Genomic DNA, 21,729 nt, shown 5'->3' on the forward strand with positions numbered 1-21,729 from the left:
AATTAAAATCTGGAAAAGTCATCACCTCTTCCCTTAAGACATGCTAATTACATTCACGTATGCATATATGTTAATTACATTAGCATGTGTATATTATGCTAATTGCATTCATGCATGCGTATGCTAATGATGTACAGACACCTATTGGTTAGCAAACTCCATACATGACATAAGGGTTGCGCACTTGGGAATCACGCAAGCGTGGATTCACCAAGCCATCATCAGCGCCCTAGAAATTGTGGAATTTACAATTTACACATTGTGCAATTAACGCCTGGCATATTCTTTAATGGAAGTCCCTCAGGTAGTGTACTGTATAGCTTTTTATTTTATATTGTTACCATTTAAGAAATCCTGTTTATTAATAAAAACACAGTGGTATCAATTGATCTTTATAAAAGACATTCTTTCCGCTTTTGTCAAAAAAAAAAAAAAAAATTAATTGTGGGACGTACAGGGAGGGCCTGGGTTCATGTTGCAAATAAAATTAACTTCAGACAGTGCGTGGACCACGGTTTCTGCCCGCTGATTGGGCCGGACTTTATGTTATTAACAATAGACAGTGTTGGCTGATTGGATGAAGGTCGGTATACGTAGGTTCTAAAAGGGAACAAAATTATGTATTTGTGTCAATGTACTGACAACGGGTGGCGCCCGGTGTTCTTTTGTGTACGGTTAAACATGCGCCTTGTGCAGCAGTGCGCCTTGTCTGCTGACGTTTGAATTTTTGGGGGGTCATTTTAGGGTCCTGCGCCTTGTCCGCCGAGCATCTTATCCGCACAAACAGGGTACTGTGAAATTCTCTTCAAGCCTCTAGATTGTAACAAACCCAATGAGCAAACAACTTTCCATCAAACAGACAAACTGTGGTCATATCTTCTAGAATTCAGTCAATAATTCTAATGTTTGCAAACAAATAGTGAGTTGCCTGACGAAGTGTCAACCCTAGCAGAGAATTTCTCGAATGCTAAACTTCAAATTATTTTTCAATGTTTTGTTGAAAGGAACTGATAATTTTCCTGCAATTATTTGATATTGAAATCATTTTAAGGACATTTTGAATAAGTCTCAATTTGGATAAAAGTAAAGTTTTTCCCTTGTTAACCAGAAGGGAAAACCTATTTATAATCATATTATTCGATTTCCTTATTCATCGAAAACATTTTTAGTGGAATTCGGCAAAGTTCACGACTTGACATTTTCGTTCAAGCAGGTCTTTAAACATTTGCTACAGGTTTAAAAAAATAATAATAATAAATAAATAAACCAAAAAAATCAAAAAAAAAATCAGGATTTGCTACTCAATATCGGCATTCAGTGCAGAAAATAAATTCTTTCTAAATTGTTGGAAAAAAAAGTAAATGGCCGACATATCAACCCTATCACAGTCTTTCCCAGAGGCTAAATTTTTTGCCACACAAAATTGCTGTAGAAAATCATACCCTGCTCATTAAGAATCCTATCATGTATGTCCCCTTTAATGCAGTACTATACAATAGAATGGCTATAATCACCATGCAGCATAATAATGTATCTGCATATGGGGGGTTGTGAAACACTCTATACAATAAACCCATTCATCAGCTGCCCAACAGTCTTTTATTTATCATCAGCCGTGCTTATTGATTCCTGAATTTTACAGCCTGATTAAAAATTTCCAGCGCTCATAAACATAGAAACAGGCGTGTCTGCTCGAATAGTATCACGTTATTGAGAAACGTACAAGGGTAAGTTTGATCATTTTTCAGAACATGATGTGATAATTGTAACTGTGTTGGATGGTTTATGTGTTCTGTGTGTTGTGTTTATACTACATGTCCGTAGCGCTATTGCACTTAGTGAATTAAACGCACTTGTGGATGTTTTCATTTGGCGGATTGTTATATTGTGTATGAAGGGTTAGGGTGTTGTGACATGGACCAGGCAGGCTTAAATTATGTTAGGATGGGAGTGAAGGTCAGATGCTAGAAGAGAAACTGTTTCTCTCATTGCTTGAAATCCATCTCTATCGTCCTTTCACATGTAAACACAAAGAGTAAGGACTTGGCACTTTGGCAAAGCCCAATAGAAGAACACACATGTACATCAAATCTTGTATTTTACAGAGATTGCAATTTCAGATTTTTATAAACTTCGCACTTTATGCACTTCATGTGTGAAAAAGGCCTAATGTAAAAACTGAATAATTATTGTTATATTGTTATTAGTTGTAGCATATGGTTTGAGTAGCAGTTCCTTCATTGATGCATTGCAGTATGCAGGTACAAAACTCTAGTGTGTTGAGTCAGTTTCTATACAGCAGACGGCGCTATTGTTGCTCTCTCTATTGTTTTTATGCAAATTCATCCTGACTAGGTTATATGGAGATACTCAAGGTACAAGGCTACAACAAAACTAAAAGCATTGTTTGTTTAGAGTCCAGGTATCAAAACTGATATAAATTTATGAATAGGCTGTCGTATTTTGTAGTAAAATGGTTGCAGTTGAATGCAATATTTAACTGCAGCCTCCATTTTGTCTACTTTTAGTAGTGGAAGATGTTTCCTTTGTTCTGAATGCTTTTTGAAAGTTACATTTGCATCAAAATAAGAAACACAACTCCACGCCAATGTTAAGGCAGTATGTCGTCCTTTTTGTCAATTGTTTTGTTTTTCTGATTATTAGTATTTTTTTTTGCACTTGCTTCTATGAGTACTGAAACATCCCTCATTCAACGATTTGTTTAACTTCCGGCAGTTCTATGCAGATAATTAGACGCAAGCAAGGCAGTTTTTTTCCCTTTTTATTCTGATATTGTTTTTGTTTTTTCATGCTTGCTCCCAGTTAGTACTGTAACATCCCTGTCACAAGTTTTCCGATTTATTTAACTTCAAGCCGTCATATTGAGATAAATAAGAAGCAAAGCCTGGGATGATTATTCCTGTCACGTTGTGTACACTCCAACACTGCCCTAGTGCCAAACAGCAAACATATGCAGCGTCAGAGTCCCTTATAAAACGAGCCCCTGCAAAACCATCGAGGTTTGAACACACAAAAACATGGCGCCACTTTCTCTCGTCGGATGATAATTTGATTCTGTACTACGGTCATATAGACTGCTACAGTTGTATCCATGTTGGGTTAATTATATTACAAGTGGTGGATGGGTGGGTGCCTTTTAGTGTGTGTGTTTGATTCTAGAGGTCAGTTGTAGCCATGGTCGACCTTTAATCAAAATTAACAGGAATCTGATATGTAGATTTGGGTGGGTTTAAAGGCACAGGAAACTATTGGTAATTACTCAGAATAATTGTTAGCATAAAAACTGACTTACGTGTAGTAACGAGCAACGGAGAGCTGTTTGTAGAATAAAACATTGTGAGAAACAAGATCCATCTGAAGTAACGTAGTTTTGAGAAAGAGGTAATTTCTCACTCAAATAGCAAAAGACTTCAGCTAAAAGCCTTTTATTGTGCATCTGATGAAAGCACACAAAGTAATGCAACAAGGGTGTTTTTTCTTTCATTATTCTCTTGCAAGTTCGATCTCCAATTGAACCAAATGTGTCCAGTCCCTTTAATATGGTTCATTTTTGGGTAGTGATGTTGTTACAATTGCTTGTTTGGAACAGGATCGGTACGGCACGCCTTCAATCATACCTGACATCACGGCAGATTTCTATCAGTCATTCTTCAGTCGACTCGTGGATATTTGTCAGTCTCCTCGTGGCTGTAATGGCTGCTGGTTCTTAAACAATTAATATTTTTCTGGTGGGGTTTGTTTTGGGAGTCAATTTCATGCTCCGTTGATAGCTGGATCTAGCCTAAAATGTGGAAGGAATAAATTTACATTGAATTTGTGGTTTATTTTGCTTCGGGTTGTTCTAAGTCTAGATCAACATAAATTTTAATTTTGAGGGGAAGTTGCAAATATTTAATTATGTCCTCTGAACATCACGTTGGGATAAATTGATTAGGGGCCCATCTAATCCAGTTTACGATGATAAAATAAATTCAGGAATAAAATTACACTGCCCTGCAAAATATTTATATTTACTTTACAGCCATATTTTATTATCTTTAGCTGCACTCTTGTCAATTTTGCTTAATCCCCCATTTCACAGAGCTGCCAATCTCCCTGATTCCGCACTTTCTATGTTCTGATGAACAAATTAGAAAAGTTCCCTATTAAATTGTTGAATGTAATGCTAGATATTGCCTTGATTGTGATACAAAATCACTCTGATTGCAAGATTCAAATATTGGCAGCTCTGCATTTTCCAGGCATTCATTTTTGTTTTCAATGTTGAATGTTTCTTATTGCATCATCAGTATTGGTTGAATGGCAATAAAGGTATAATATACAAAGAAATTCTGTGTACAAGAGAAGGGGAGGTTATTATCTTTTTGTCTACAATGTATCACCCTTGATATTCTCCCAACTACTTCCCAACCTTTGTACCAAAATAGACAGAAATTCTAGATTCTCGCCCGAATGTTCATCTACATGGAAAGAGACCCGGCGCAGAAATCAGTCGTTGGACGTTACATGTCACGCATGCATTGAGGCACAATCCCTGGAGGTATACGCCGAAGCCCTTCCAGATAATTGAGAAAAAAATCTCTCTCCGCTCCCTACGAGTCCCTCCGTCGTATCTCACCATTAATCTCTGAAACCGGCGTGCTTTTAACTTATGAATATGTATAAGGCACGAAGGATAATGAATATGCATGAGGTGATGTGAGTGGGCACTTTGAGATTGTGTAGCCATTATCAATTCAGCAAAGATTTTGTAAGTGTTTTTGCAACACTGCTAATAGCTGCAGACACATTGGAAACAAAGTTTAAGGGATGGTTTAGTATGAAACAGCTTTTTTGAATGATCTTGTCTCCAGAAAAACAAGAATAATTTAGAGAAGCTAGTGAATGAAATCAAATCATCTAGAAAATGCCTCAAATTTTCCTAATATATATACATTTTCTTTTGAGTAACAACAAATCGGGCACTCATTACTCTACATAGGCTTTAATTTTCGTGTCTTTCCCCCCTTGTTTTTATATTGGAGTGGGATTTTTTTGTAGGTTTGAATTTCCGTTCAGTTTATTACCAGAGTCGGTTACAGACTATCAAGTTCCGCATAACAGACATTTTAGCAGAAATTCAATATCGCTCCGGAAAATTTCATTATTCAATTTCTGCGCCCTTTTAATTAATTTAATTACACACACTGTATTTTCTGAATAATTTTCCTTCAGTAGGACAACCTTCTCCATCATCCAAATGAAGAAAAAAACTTGGGTGTGTGGTTCAAGCTACATGTGTGTTTTTTTCTTTTGTAGTGTGGGAAAAACAAACAAAACATAATTTGTCTGCCACGAATTGTTTGAATTGATTTTATTGATCTAGAAAGAGCAGGTTGGACACAGTTGAAAATGCTAAAGGGTCGCCGTATGTTGTTCGGCAAAGACCTGTTCTGTGTTTTCCTTTCCTGTTTTTCTCTTGGGGAGGGTGGGGGACGTCTGACGGCGACGCCATGGTGCCGATCCCTTAGAAGTGCAAGTTTTATTGATCATTTGGAGATGTAAACTAGGTCATCCGTTCACTGATGTGTTGTTTCAACTCAGATTGTTTTTTTCTCTGAGCTGTCGTGTGGTGGTCAAGAGAATCGGAGAGAGAAAAACAGATGCTGCAACGTTTGTTTTTCTCCTTTTTGTTATCATTATGAGGCGAGGTTTGCGATAGCATCTTGGAAATCTCTTTTGAGTACTGTTGGTTCTGAAAAGAACCGGTGGTTTATAACTGGATGTTTCGATCAGTGCTCGACTTGTTTTTGTTTTCTGGGTGAACCAGTTTTTAAACGTTCAATCATTTTTAGAAGGTATGAAAGATGCTTGAAAATTTACAGCTCTCTTGATCTTGGCAGGGAGTCAAAATATAAAGACTAATTATTAAAAAATTGACATTTTGTTCATAATATTCCAATTCTGATGCTCACACCATGAACATATAAAAAAAAATTAAGTGGTTCTTATTTGAGTCTGTATTCAAACATTGTTTTAGATACTAGTTTTTAATGAAACTGCTGGATCTTTAAAGCCATTATACATCGTTTACAAACAAAAATAGAATTGAGTGAATATTCCGTTCATTGTTCCGTCTAGATCCGACGATACAATAGTCTTCAACTTCAAACCAGACAATCCAGCCCTTTGACCATTTAGAACAAACAAAAACCCAACAGTCGCTATTTATTCTCAATCCACCCAGCTGCTTATCATAACTACTCCCACCCAGTCCTAACAATCCTCTATGAAACTAGAAACAGCCCTTTGTGGGAGTTGCTAGCTCGATGTTTGTTTGGAAACAATAGGGGCGCGTGTCGCCACGTGGCATAGGCTACACATTATACAGTCTTCGTGCCCAATCAAGCTTAATATGTGTGCTAATAGGGACATCTAACCGGATATTAGTATGATCACTGGCTACAGTGGTGTACAATGGATTATATGCACCGTAAAAACACAGTGACCTGGGAAGCATTTGCTGCATGGGTGACTAGAAAAATATGTCGCCTCAAAAAAATTGTTTGATTATTTTCGAGATGGGTGTCAACTTGTTGTTTCTGTTGATAAAAGTGGCTACTAAATTTTGTTTGATTATTTTTGAGATGGATTTCAACTTGTTGGTTATATTGATAAAAGTGTGTACTTAGACTAGACTTAATCTAGTAGGTTTGTATTTTGAGTAGTTTTTCAATTTCCAATCAATCAACTAATCAATCAATCAATCAATCATCAACATTTTCAAGTAAGCTACAAGTCCCTAACCAGGAATTCATATCGGTCTTGGTGGATTTTTTTTACATTTTTGTTTTTTTGTGCTTTATTCAAATGTACATTATCATACAAAGACTGTATAGTCTGGGTCCTTTAGGATATAAAGATTAATCAGTATTTGTTATTGATGTTGCACACAGGGACATACACTTATGAGTTCTGGCACTGGAAACCTAAGAGATTTTTAACAAAAAAAATAGCTGCTTCTATGTGATAAACAAACATGTTAGTATCTCGGCAATTAGGTCCCATCTGTCCAACCTATCACTGCAGTTCCAGAAATTAAAGCAATGACCTTTTTAAATAAGATCCTGCGTGGGTTTTTAAGACGTTAGTTTGTGTGGGAAAGCTTCTTCCTTTAGTACCCTGCGGATCATTATAATGACAATTATTGTCCTGGGTGTTGAAGATTATTCTTAAGTGCCGCTTCTAACAAAAGCTTTTTGTAATCGCAGCGGAACAGAATGTTTAGTGTTTGTAATCAGCTCATTAAAGTTGCTTAGGTTAAAGGCAATGGATGCTATTGGTAATTACTAAAAATAATCGTTAGTATAACAACCTACTTTGTAACGAGCAATGGAGAGCTGTTGATAGAATAAAACATTGTGAGAAATTCAGCTTTTGTTAACAGGGTTATTTTTGTGATAGGTTTGGGGTTTGAGTTTGTCTCAAGTCAACTTGAGTTTGCAGGCCTGATACTTCACAGAGGCAACAAAGGCAGTTGCCTCATTGCCCCATGGTCATTGCCTTGGTGCCCTTGGAATGCTCCAGTAGAAATTTACAATTTCCTCATAGGGTGCCCTTTACCAAGGAGAAAATGCCTTGGTGCCCTCGCCCTTTCAATAACGAAGCATACAGGCCTGAGTTTGTGTTCTATTTTGAAACAGTCTGGCAAAGACTGGGTTTATTCCATCTCAACTTTCATTTGTACTTTAACTGCTGAGAGCAGAGACCATATAAGCCTGACTTTAAGAAACGTCAGCCCTGGAATGGTTGTGTCAGGGAGTGGATTTATTTGTGAGTAGATTGCAGACCATGAATTTGGATTACTGTATGACATGTCACTTGTCAAATTCTGTGCAGTAATTTTAGCTCTTAATAAAAAGCTCGGAGCAGAATTTGGAAGGTTCAGATGGAATTGTGAAGAATTGTGTTGCCATGCTGCAGGAAATTCATTCACTAAGTTGGAAACTTGTCAGAGGAATTCTTGTTCAAATCAAATTGAGAATGTATTTCTGTAGATGAAAGATTTGATTCTCCCGTGTAGCCATTTGAAAGTAATCTCAGCGTTGCAAATAATATATTTTTTTAAAGCGTTGAGCAAAAAAAGGCATGAGGGTTCAAAGGCAAGGGAGAGAGAGAGAGAGTGTAGCCGGGGTAGGTTTTAAGGATTTTATTTCTATCACGTGTCTATAGATGAAACATTGGCATCATCATGTAGCCCTTTCTAATTCATCTCAAAATTGCAAACAAAGTTTCTTAAGAAAAGCGTTAATCAAAGAGCGAGAAGCAAGAGGGAGAGAGAGGGAGAGTGTGCGGTCATCAGGGTGTATGTTTTAAGGTGTGCACAGCTTCCCTTGAGCGCCGGAATGGTGTCTATGGAATTAACTCGGCCTGAACATCCTGTCTGAATAATGTGTCCTCGCGATCGCAGGATTTGCAGTGACATTTGGAAGCTGGAGACTCCTCGCGGTGGCAACAGCCTCATTTGCAATTCCAATGGCGTTGCCGTGCCCTGGAGCGTCAACCCGATATCTATTCATCTTAAAAAAGTCTCATATTTGCTCTTGCCGTGATAGACATTGCAAGTTGAAACGGGCGGAAGAAAGTGAAGGGAACGGCACAACGGAAGAAAAGAATAAAAAACACGTCATAAGACGGGCACCTGCTCAGGTTATGTTTCAAGAAAAAGTTATCAACCCATTTTTAACATCCTGCCGTCTTGAAGATGAGATTCTCTCTAACGTCAGTTCCCCCCGATCTTGATATCCATGGAGCTTTAAAAGAAATCACGTAGCTCAAGTGTGCAAGGTAGCTTCTGTGTAAACCAGTAAAGTAGCCGTTAGGAATATTTGATGAGTTGGTAAATATAAGCGCCGTGTATCGCTAAGAGTGAGAGAAACAGAGAGAGTGAAATTCCTCGGCATGAACCGAGCAGCTGCTTAGCTGAGAAGCCAATCTCCGGCCTCCGTGTTGATTCTAACCGGTTACCGAGAAAGCAGGTACCGGTTTATCAGCATGCGTCAAAGCCGGAAATGGCTTTTGCGTGAACCCTCTTGAATCGGGGGAGAGTCCCAGGGGAAATTAAATGGCGCTAGTTGTCGGTCGCTTCCAAATCCAACAGGTTAGCTCAGCATCGACACTCTGAGGGAAGGGAGGATTACCACCGAGAAAATTTCAAGGGTTGTTTGTTAGATAAATCTGTCGGTTGTTGTACTTTTTTGTGTGTTTTTTTGTGGTGGAGTTCGTTCCTTGAGTGAAACATCAGGCGTCGAATTGGACCAATGGTAGATTGGATATACATTGGAAATCTTCTGAAGCTTCTGACTACAGAATTGGTCGCTATCGGTCAACTGGAACAGACAGCCTATTTCTCTCTGGAACAGACAGCCTGTTTCTGCCCAACAAGGCGCTCGATCATGTCTCTCGCTCATGATACAAAAACAGTTCAAATGAAAGGGACAAAAGCTGAATATCACTGGTCAACATTTACTTTAAACAGATGAGTGTTAAAATGATGAGTTTTACATGATCATTTTGTTATTTATTTATTTATTTATAGACAAACACGTCCCAACAAACTGTATACTGTTTGAATAGGCTCTTAATTCTCTCTAATCTGATATATTTTGCTATGTTTCTCAGACAAACTGGTTCTTCTATAGGAAGACAATTTGTTTTTAGGTCTACATGTAATGCTGTTTCAATTCGGCAGATTAGGCTAACAAATAATTTTTAACAGGAATTAACCTCAAGGCTTAATTAATTAAGACAGAGATTGACCAAAATGGCTAATATTCTGCTTTTAATTGGATTTAGATAATTAATTCAGAACAATCGGAGAGCAACGATCGAGACATTTCATCAGACCATCGTCATTCCGTGTTTATTGAGTTCATCCGGCAATACTAAAGCATCGTGTTCCAAAGTCATTGACTTTATATGCAAAAACATGCAGCGCCCCAAGCTAGGAGTGCATTGTACTTTGTTCAGTACAACCTGTCCCTGGTAACCACTAGCACTTGAATGGAAATTGAATTAATATAGAATGCTTACCAGGGATAATTGTTAGGATTGGAGATTCACTTAACAAGTCGGGACTTCTCAATTTACTTCAAGAATTTGTTCGTACTAGAGGTGTTTTTTTTTTAGTGATTATAATAGAAGTAGATTTTTTCTTTCTACTTAAATTGTCTGACATTTTCTGCTTTCAATGATTAGTATCCCATTCACTTTCAATCCAGAGCCAAATTTGATAGACCTGCTTAAGCAGTAACCATTTTCTGCTGAGCAAAAATGAGCAAGACACCAATAACAGATTGTACATGTTACATAATATTTTGGCTGGTAACTTTATTTTGGCAACCATAATTTTGTCATGCTTAGCAGAGGTTTTCCTCCTCGGTACATGATGTTGACAAGTTGTTGCTTACTGCAAAATGAAAAGTATGTAATCCTCTTCCTTTGAGCTAGGAGTGCATTGTACTTTGTGCAATACAACCTTTCCCTGGTAACCGCTAGCACTTGAATGGAAATTGAATTAATATAGAATGCTTACCAGGGATAATTGTTAGGATTGGAGATTCACTTAACAAGTCGGGACTTCTCAATTTACTTCAAGAATTTTTTCGTACTAGAGGTTTTTTTTTTAGTGATTATAAAAGAAGTAGATTTTTTCTTTCTACTTAAATTGTCTGACATTTTCTGCTTTCAATGATTAGTATCTCGTTCACTTTCAATCCAGAGCCAAATTTGATAGACCTGCTTAAGCAGTAACCATTTTCTGCTGAGCAAAAATGAGCAAGACACCAATAACAGATTGGTCGTGTTACATAATATTTTGGCTGGTAACTTTATTTTGGCAACCATAATTTTGTCATGCTTAGCAGAGGTTTTCCTCCTCGGTACATGATGTTGACAAGTTGTTGCTCACTGCAAAATGAAAAGTATGTAATCCTCTTCCTTTGAGTTTTATTTCTCAAAGAATATTGATCAAAACATCTCTTGTTTGACAAAAAAATTACCGTTGTTTTTTCTTCCTTAATAGCACCAAGGGAGTCTGTCTCATGTTTGTGATGTTATTTCATTCGAATGACACTCAAATCTCCCCCCGCCCACATCTTATATTTCAAAATAATTCTCACATCTTGCTTCCTGCTTTTTTTCTAATCAGACATTTTCTTTTTTTTTTCATTTCCGCAGACTCATATCACAGTTCTGGATGCACCAGCGGACGACAACTCCACACTGGTGATTCTGACAGTGGTCTTAGTAGCGTGTATAGTGGGCATCCTGATCGCGGTCATCACTGTCTACTGCTACCGACAGAAGTCCAGGATTCGAGCCAAGCTGAAGGGACTCGCGGCCAACGGGGGCGCTGTAGAGGGGGAAGCAACAGCTGATTATCAGGTAAACACGATTGGGATCTTTTGCGTGCTAGGTGGCGGCAGGCGCCCTGTAGTTTTCCATTTTATATGATGTACGTAGTATGCGCTCATTTCCAAGAACAATGAATTTATTTGCCCCTGAAAATCCCTCATTACTCAATCTGCTGAAGCTGTTACTAAACTGTGGACATGATGGATTTCACTTGCCAGTTAAGGGAAAAGCTAGGATAAGCAGGGCCCAGTTTCAGAGAGCTCCTTAAGTGCAAAAAATAGTTATAAGCACAACAAAATTATGCTTACCAAAATACTACCAGTCAAACTACCATGTCACTTGGGACAATTTGTGACTGGTATCCTGCTCATTTCTGCTTAGCAGAAAATTGTTAAGCAATATTTTATCCAATGATGCAGTCAAAGGCAAGATTTCTACCAGGTAGAATACAGAGAAAGAACAACCCCAGCCGCTAACCAAATCCCCAATTTTGCCCGAGAATCAAAGATCTAGAAGTAGATTCCCGGACCAAGAGAAAAAGCCAATGACAACAACGACGAGATAACATCAGATGCGATCTTTACTGACAGTCTGTTGACATGGCCTTGGTACGCGTCCCCTCCAGTGATGCGTAACCCAATCGTTATCAAAACATACCGTAGCCACTACTCCATGCTAGTCTAATGGGTCAATCCAATATTCAAATCTTGGGATTCATTACCCTTATCAACCCCCCGCCCCCCCTTCTAAAGAAAGTGCATGCGACACTTAAAGGATACCCTAGTGCATCATAGCTTTAGGTCCCTTCCATCCACCCATGGCTAGCTGCGCTGACACGTAAAAAATGAAATTAACATCGGGAATGGCGATAAAGCTTTAGGTTGGGTGGCTGAGGGTAGGGTTGGGATGCGGGGGAATGGTTGCTGGAAGCGAGATAAGGGTCAAGAGAGGAGGGGACACCTGACAGGTGGCTGTTTGTACCGAGGAGGAGGAGGAGGAGGGGGGGGGGCGGGAGGTAACTCCATCTACCCTAGTTTACTGCGACTAGATACGGATATCTCGTGATACTTTGGTCTTTAACGGCTGTAATGATTGAAATGTGTTTGTGTGTGTAGGGAGGGAGTAGAATCATTGTTGGTGTATGGCTTGCATGTATTACAGTTGTCATCGATTCAGCAAAATATATTATTTATGAGAAAGTTTTGTAAAAATGTTGACGTTTCGTATTTACAACTTTTGCTTATGGATTAATAATTGCATACTCAAATTTCTTTTGAAAACCGAATTATTACAATAATATTCATGATTTTTTCAATTAAAAGATATTTGAAAAGAAAAAAAGGAGCACAAAGGGAGTGAAAGACCCTAAAGCAAACAAAAACCTTAGGTCTTTTAGGGATGAGAAAATATAAGACTTTAACTTAAATTCAGACCTTTTTTGTGTCTGCCTGGTGAAAAAAAATAGGTGTACTTCTTCAGATATGAGGGGTTTGATGTACTTGTCTAGTGCTGAGAACACTGTTCCCAGAAGCTCTTTGGAATCAATAACTCCAGGGGTCACTAAAATGTGGAAATGCCACCATGTCAACATTTCTACTAAAATTTGGACCCTAGTTTCAGACCCTTTTCACAACAAAATTATGCTTTATACCAGATAAGGTTTCCAGCCAAATACACTGTCACATGTACAAGTTGTAACTGGTGCCCTGCTTATTTTTGCTTAGCAGAAAGGTGGTAAGCTTGAGCAGCTCCAATGAATTGCTCACTATTCTATTTATAATGTGTGTGTATTTGTCTATTGCAGGACTTGTGTAGGCAGCGCATGGCTAGTAAGTCTTCTGAGAAGCCAGAGCCATTGAGTCGAATCAGCAGTGTAGCCATGAGTGACGGTGCAGCACCAAGCCCATCTAGCCGTAGTAGTACTTCATCATGGAGTGAAGAACCGGTCCAGTCCAATATGGATATATCCACTGGGCATATAGTCCTGGTAAGTAACTAATGACTTCATGGTTATAATGGCTGGGCATATCGGACTGATTAAGTATCAACTAATGACTCAAGTGTTTATATTGACTGGGCATATTGGACTGATTTAGGGTATACATGTACAGTCCAGGTTACATGGATATTGATTGGGCATATAGTCCTTGTAGTATTGACTAATGACTCCATGGTTATATGGTCCAAGTTACACTACAACTCTTACATTGAATTGGCATGTTACTTGTTATTTAGCGAATGACTTCATGGTTATATTGGTTGGGCGTAGACCAAAGAATTGTATCAACAAGTTGTATTGCCCAGTAAGTGGATTAATCAACTAGATCTTATTTTGTTTACCCACAACGCATACTTGAAAGAGATAATATCAACATGGCATATATTTCCGTCTAAAAGGATCGATCAATATTTTTTGCAAGTATCATCGCGCCTTAAATGGATTGATCAACCATGGAGGTAGTGGATCAACTTGGTCCTACATTCCCAATGGATAAGTCGACAGATCTTTATCCATGTTTCTTTTCTTCTTTTCTCAGTCGTACATGGAGGACCATCTACGCAACAAAGACAGGTTAACGAAGGAGTGGGAGGCGCTATGTAGGTACGAGCCAGACTCAAGCGGCACTAAGATGGGTGCCCTGCCTGCCAACGTACCCAAGAATCGCTACCAAGGGGTCCTACCATGTAAGTAACATTCACTTTTGTTTTCTTGTTATTTAGTAATGAGCCAATAGAATTAGCTGTTGCAAACTGCTTACCAACCAAAATGACCTGTGGTGTAAATGCAAAAAATATTAAATGGTCTGATGTTTCAACCCTAGCAGAATCTTTCGAGAAATACTCTGCTAGGATCGTAAAGTATTTGTTGTAAAGGAAGACTTAGAAATCAGATTTGCCCTCTAGACATCTAGAGAGAAATAATTATCCTGAAAGCATGAATAGGGTTGAATTTGTAATTATGAAGATTTAGGTTTATAAGCAGATTTAAAATAGTTCAATTTTTTTTTTTTTTTTTTTTTGGGGGGGGGGGGGTAAAAGTTAAATATTCGGAGTACAAATTGTTAAATGTAAGGTTAAATTTTAGGTACTATTGAAAGTGCAAAAGGAATTGTGAAATGTGAAGTGTAATTTTGAAATATCGGCTGGAGTGATTGGGGTATCGGAATTTAAGTTTTAGGTGAAGTTGAAATAATTGCAGAATTGTTTTTGAGATGAAAAGTGAAATGGTCAGTGAAATTGAAATACCTGCAGGAAGAGTTGTGAAATTTGAAGTGAAATCTTGGGTGAAATTGACATACATTATCTGCAGAAAGAATCATGAAATGTTAGGTGAAATTACTTGAAGCAGAAAATCATCTGACGTTGATTTATGGTTGTTTTCTTTCCGAGTTACCTCAAGTAGACAAGAACACCTTGATTTTATATAATCTTACAACAAAATCACCGAATTCCATCCTCCCTATAAGGGATGTCAAATCACTTTAAAATAAAGTGCCGAGTGATTTTTCATTTCATATAAATAAACCCTAGTTGACATCGGGCATGTCGAATGGCCATCGTCACAAGCACTGACAACCCAAATTTGAGTTAATCAAAAACAGTTAGTGGCCACACACAGGAATGAAGTCCAGTTGCTTTTGTCATTGATTGATGAAGCACTTTCCAGCTTAGAAAAATAGTAATGCTGGACATATCTCAATGAAATGATGCCGCTTTGACGAAGCTTTGCTCTTTCTTTTCGCGGTTGACCCCTTCTTCCTAAGAATGCGCGGCACTCTTCATCTACATTTAACCACTTTTAGAGACTTTAATTTTGCGGTTGCCTTCACCGCGATCGATAATATGTTGGATGATTTTCTTTTGCTTGAGGGACTTAACATGAGGTTTGTGATATCTAGGTTAAGTACAATCCTTCAACAGAATGACAAGTCGGAAGAGATGACATTATTAGGAATGATGTTCTTTATACTTGAGCCTGATTTCATGGTTTTGTTTTGCCTTCTCAAATTTGTTTTAAAAAGGTGATCTAATAGCTTGAAAAATATATTAAGAACTGGCATTATCAGGTATGATACTCTACATACTTGCCCTTGGTAAAATCAAAGAAAGGAGATCATATAGCCTAAAAAAATATATTTTTAGCCTTCGAGAAAGACTCTGCTAGGGTCGAAACGTAAGGCCATTAAATATATTTTGCTTTTATCCAACCACAATATAAGTTATCACACAAGCGCGAGTGGAATACGGAAAAATATAGCACGTCTGCGTCCCATATCCAACGAGGCCGAAGGCCAAGTTGGATATGGGACGCAGACGCGCTATATTTTCCGTATTTCCACGAGCGCGCGTGTGATTGTGTATCTATCTTCAAGCAAACTTGGCGTGTGACCATAGAACACACAAGACGCAGGTAGTGATATTAGCCGTGCAATATAGGTTTTTATCACCACTCCATTCTGCGAATCTGATTGGAGGATTAGCGCGTACTTGAAGATTAGGACCTATATAGATCCTTGTGGTTGGTAAGCAGTTAGCAACAGCTATTTCTTTTTTGTCAAACATATTAAACCTTAAACTTTATGAACAAGTAGGTAAGCCCTTGTAATACAAAATTACTCTCCTACATTTTTTCTAAGGGCCAAATTAAAATGCCTGCCATAAATTTTATACAAGAAATGCTTGCATATGGAAGTATGGAAACTTTGTGTAAACTCAATCACCCGAGTGTACTGTCTGTCATCTTACACATGTTCGTATTTATATATGCCGTGTGTGACATGGTACCATTTTCCAGGCCGGAAAGCTCTGACTAAAGTTACTCAAGCAAGAGTATATTTGCTTTTGCAAAGTACGTCTTATCCTTAATCAAGGTTTTCTCGCCGTTATAAAAACCTTCAAACCGAAAGATTTTTTTTGTTCTTCGTCCGCAAGTGTTGCAATCAGGAAAAGCCTGGATTGACAACTTGGGCTGAGGCCGTTAGAAACTGGGCCACAGAATGAGATGATGGTGATTGATATTTGCATGGTGATCTGCGGGACTAGGAGGGTAACACACAAAGGAATTGGATGTGTGGAAACATTGTGTCTTAATCAAGTTTCTCTTACGATGCTTGAAGAAAATCAGCGGGTTTGGAAATTCAAAACCTCACTTGGTGAGAAAGTGTCATCAATACTCTAGGCTTGGGTGCTTCAAGATAATAATATTAATAATAACCCAATTTTATATAGCACTTTCACACCCGGAGGGCGTCCCAAAGCGCTTCACATTATTACCCCTGGTCACTGGGTCTTAAATCACTCCTTAAAGGGTCTATGTAACTTTTGTAGGACAAAAAACACAATATTCACAGATTTACACTAAACTTACACAGTTTGAAGATAATTTTCGTCTCATGATTCGAAAATTATTTTAATCATTTACAAACGTATTTTCATGACATTGTTTTACTAATTTCTCAAAAACTACTGCACCTCAGTAAGTAATATTTGAAGGGAAGTTTCCACTATCATTATCTTCAAACCCTGTAAGTTTAATGTAAATCTATGGACATTTTGAAAAAGTACCCAAATCTGTTAAACCATCTCAGCTCCCTGGTACTGGAGGCAATACACCTTGACGATGATGTAAATTGTACATCGCGCAGGGGTACTACAAGGCTTTGTCACATACAGTACATGTAAGACAACTTTTCCAGGGAGCTTGGAGGCAACCAACTGCAGTGCACATGATGGTTCTTCAAACAATGTCTTACAATCCCTAAGAAAATTATATGAAAATTCAAATGTGAAAGCCTTTTAGAAAACGATTCTTCCTTTATGGAGGTGCCCTTTAGTATAGAAAAGTGTCTTGCCCTAAAAAGAACATAGTATCAGACATTTTTTGTGTTCTCTGTATATTTTCCTGTAATTCGACCCTTGGTAGCCATCAGAAATTTAGGGGCTGAGTTGAGTTTTATTTTTACATCATTAAGAAAGCTTAAAGAAATGTTAAAAATTAAGACAGGTTTTAAATAACAACATACACACAAAGTAGACAATTTAATAAAGTTAAACAAAATATTTTTAGTATGGATTGATCTGGCCATTAATCTGGATTAGTCTGGTTATTAATCCATTAACCCAGGTTAATTTAATCCATCAGGATTAGCTAAGCCAAATCGAGGTCAATCTTTCCATGTCGAGGATTGAATAAGCAATTAGCTTAGATGTACCAGATTGGATTTAACCAACCATCAAACCAGATTGAAATTACTCTACCTTATACAGCGTGAAACCTTTCAGCCGGGCCGACTTCGAAATTAAACCAGATTAAAACGGTCATTAACTAGGTTAAAGCAGTCATTAACCTGGTTAAAGCAGACATTGTGTTGATTTGAATCAGTTGGTAACCTGCATTGGATCTGTACGGAATTTCATTCAGAAATAATCAAACAACAATTAATTGAGGATCATTGATTCATACATGAAACAAAATTCAATCAAGAAATATTTGTTGTTTGCTGGTTGGTTAGTTTTATTATTGTTTTTTTTTTTATGAACTTTTTTTAATCTATTGATTTATGCCCTGGGTATTGTAATCTTTTTTGTTACTCTCTTTTTGGGGGGGTTTGGTTTGTATGCGCCTCGGAATAGTTTAGTCTTAGATAGATGGCGCTTTACAAGTTTTAATTATTATTTTTACTATAGACGGTGTAGCCAAATTCTTAGCAGAAACAGTTACTTTTTTTCTTAATTGTAACATTTCCAATTTGTTTTAGTTGACTAGAAACTAATGAAATTGTCTTTTTTATGTCTTGATTGCAAACAAAATTCTTATCACCTCTGATACATAGGTATGCATTTCTATGCGCGTGCAATATTCAGTACAACATCCATTGTTGGAGCATCATAACAATTATACGTAAAGTGCAATCCTTCACAGATTTTTGTTTCTAAACTGTTTTTCTTTTGTTTATTTATTTGCTTTGATTACAGACGATCACACACGGGTTTTACTGAATGACTCGACCAATGCACAGAACTCTGACTACATCAATGCAAGCTCAATAGTAAGTTTTTAAAAACAAACTCACTGTCAAACTCCGATTATAATCACTATTTTCACTTCCTTTTTTTTTTAAGTCCGAACCTGACGACAAATTGCCTGATCAGAACTGATCTCCCAAATCCGGTCATCAATTTTTAAATCATCCTCAATAATGAAAGGATTCCTCCAGATAAATAATTAATCACGGGAAAATGTTGCGGAGAAAGAAAAAAAAAACTCACGACATGAGATGGATGATGATGAGATAAGGAGGAGAGGATAATGGATTTGAAGACACTAGGAGTAGATGGAGATACCTCCATCCTTTGCATCCCTAAGACCTCTTCAGACCCCCCCCCCCCCCCCCCGATAAAACCTGAGTGGTTAGCTTAGATTCAGGTCAGAGTTATACTTCTATGGACCCGTAAGATGACACAATAATTGACCACTCCAGTCGACTGTCAATCTTGAGATCAAGTCAGGTATAGCAAGACTACTCTCTCGGACGGAATTCTCTCCGTCTCTCAAAATGTGGCGGGGATCTTAGTCCAGAATATTAGCTGTTCTAGATTCTCTCATTCAATTAAAGGTCAGGTCGGGGTCCTATACTGCATTATGTCGTTTTAGACGTGTGTTATGAGATGAGAGATTTGAAGGAGTGTAGAAATGAAACGTGATAGATTGCTTGAGGTTTTGAACTCTTTATTAAAAACTGCAAAGAATAGTGAATGGCCTGGCGTTTCGACCCTAGCAAAGTGTTTCTACGTTGTTTAAGACTTGTGTTCTGAGAGACGGGGAGGAGCAAAGAGATAGAACGTAATAAGTTACTTCAGATTTTAAACTCTTTATTAAAATTGCAAAGAATAGTGAATGGCCTGGCGTTTCGACCCTAGCAAAGTGTTTCTACGTTGTTTAAGACTTGTGTTCTGAGAGACGGGGAGGAGCAAAGAGATAGAACGTAATAAGTTACTTCAGATTTTAAACTCTTTATTAAAATTGCAAAGAATAGTTGATGGCCTGGCGTTTCGACCCTAGCAAAGTCTTTCTACGTGGTTTTAGACTTGTGTTCTGAGAGATGGGGAGGAGCAAAGAGATAGAACGTGATAAATTACTTCAGATTTTCAACTCTTTATTAAAAACTGCAAAGAATGGTTAATGGCCTTGTGTTTTCTACCCTAGCAGAGTCTTTCTCGAAAGCTAAATGACAACACGACACACATAAATAGTTAGGTATATAAGCATAACAGAATCAAATATAAATGTGGTTTTATATTAATAGAGAGAGAGAGTAGAGGGGGGGGGGGGGGGGGGGGGGGCAGAAAGCATACAAAAATAAAATACTATTGTAACAAAGAAACAATATACTGCAAATGACAATATGTCGTTTGTTTTCAGATTCTATGTTGTAAAGAAATGCAAGTTCGTTCCAAATAAGGCTTTAAGCCACTCTTGGTAAGGGGCCGTAGAAGAAATTCTTTAAGATTGATTGCAGGGTGGTGGAAACATTCCCCGGACAAGGAGTTCCAGATGAGATAAATGCAATACGTGAAATAAAGCTGTTGGGATGGCTCCTATACATGTAGTTCTACATCTCAGCAAAAACGAGAGTGTATGGATGAAAACAAGCAGATAGTCTGGTTTCACGCTCATACAAATTAGAATTTCAAATTTTGTTTGTATTGAATTTTCCAAATAAAAATTTGTAAAAGTCAATATTAAATTCCTCTCTATGGGATCTATCAATCCTTCAGTTCACTTTCTCCCCTCTCTTTTTTATTCAAATGAATGGTTTTATTAATTTGAAACCCAGCGTCAATAGTGGATTTATTTACTCAACCGAGGAGGAGTATGCAGTATCACAGTTCGGCTCCTCTTAATCACTAGCACTCTAATTTAAATCTGGTCACTCATTTATTTGAAGAAAGGGAAAACTCATCCTAGTTGTTGAATATTAACAACTGTTTATCCGCCATCATTCACTGTGTGATGAAACTCCGATGAGAGACATAGCGCAGTTGCCGCTGTTTGGACTGCGCCTGGGTCTCAACAAAGCAAATACTATCAACCACTACAGGGGTCAAATTTCATTTTCCAATCATTGCGTGATTAATCTACCAACCGGTACCCCGTAAAATTACACCGGTCTCTCCCAAGCTGTTGTGTCGGGTAGCAGTAAGAGTCGTTAACATCATTTTTTGCAGTTTGGTGCTGGAGGGCCGACTTAGTTAATACGAGGCGGTGGGGACCGACAGCGTATCGCGTATCCGCTGGAATTAAGATTATGACGCCGTTTTCTAACGACTCTCAGGTCCCTACAGGACTTGGGAATGTCAGATGAGGAGAAAATCGAGGTCTAATCATATGGAGAAGAAGAAAAATTGCGGAGGGCGAATGAATCTGTTGTGAACAAAAACGCAGAGATTCAGTAGACCTGAGTATTAAACTGTGAACGAGAATGAGTTTGTATCATTTTATAAAACCAGAGACCCTATGTTTAGTCCATGCCTTGAGCCTATGATTAAAATTTTTGCCAGAGATAAGAGAGTCCAAAAAAACTGAGTATTAAATAGTGAACCAGAATGAAGATTGTATCAATTTATAAAACCGAGATCCTATAAATGCTTAGTCCGTGCCTTGAGCTTCGTGATTAAAATCTTTGCCAGAGATAAGAAAGTCAAAAAAATGATTCGCTTGTTGTAAACCCTAGAGTGATAGGCAATCAATGGGCGACAAAATTATACCTTCAAGACAAATAAATATTGCATCTTAACTTGTGAATCAGACTTTCAATTTTATTGTTGTGAAGGCAGGGTTCCCCGATGCACAAGCTAGCTATTGGGTCAATATGCGCAAGATATGTGCTGAAATCTGCAAATTTCTAGCGATACGCAGGAGGTATTTTTAAAATAAGTAATTACTTTTTAGTAATTTCACACAAATCATGAAGATAAAAACCAAGTATATGCTGCAGATGTCACATTTGGGCACTTAAAACCAAGATACCACCAAGAAGAAAACATTTCTAAGACTTTGTTTCAATTCAGCTTATTAGCTTCCAAAATGGTCATGTAGCATGCACTGTAGCAAAAGTTGCGACAAGGCCCTGATACTAGTCAACAGTACAGTATGTGCTTTACTGATGTTCAGATTGATCTTTCTTATCTCCTAACTGGTTTTGTTTTCTCTCCTTGCAGGCTGATGCTGATCCTAGGAACCCAGCTTACATCGCTGCTCAAGCTCCTCTTCCATCCACGGTAGCGGACTTCTGGCAGGTAAGACTGTCCTCT

At 37.9% G+C, this 21,729-nt stretch overlaps 1 protein-coding gene across 1 annotated transcript in view; it reads left to right on the top strand.

Moving 5' to 3' along the window:
* The window catches only part of LOC139948757 (receptor-type tyrosine-protein phosphatase N2-like), a 182,431-nt gene that overhangs the window by 135,610 nt on the left and 25,092 nt on the right, over positions 1-21,729 (top strand). Inside the window, exons 12-16 of the mRNA XM_071947070.1 lie at positions 11,239-11,445; positions 13,220-13,402; positions 13,953-14,100; positions 18,391-18,464; positions 21,637-21,714. Coding sequence (XP_071803171.1) covers positions 11,239-11,445; positions 13,220-13,402; positions 13,953-14,100; positions 18,391-18,464; positions 21,637-21,714 — 690 coding nt within the window. The remainder of the gene's footprint in view (positions 1-11,238; positions 11,446-13,219; positions 13,403-13,952; positions 14,101-18,390; positions 18,465-21,636; positions 21,715-21,729) is intronic.

Source organism: Asterias amurensis, chromosome 16 (assembly GCF_032118995.1).
Source record: "Asterias amurensis chromosome 16, ASM3211899v1".
Lineage (NCBI taxonomy): Eukaryota > Metazoa > Echinodermata > Asteroidea > Forcipulatida > Asteriidae > Asterias > Asterias amurensis.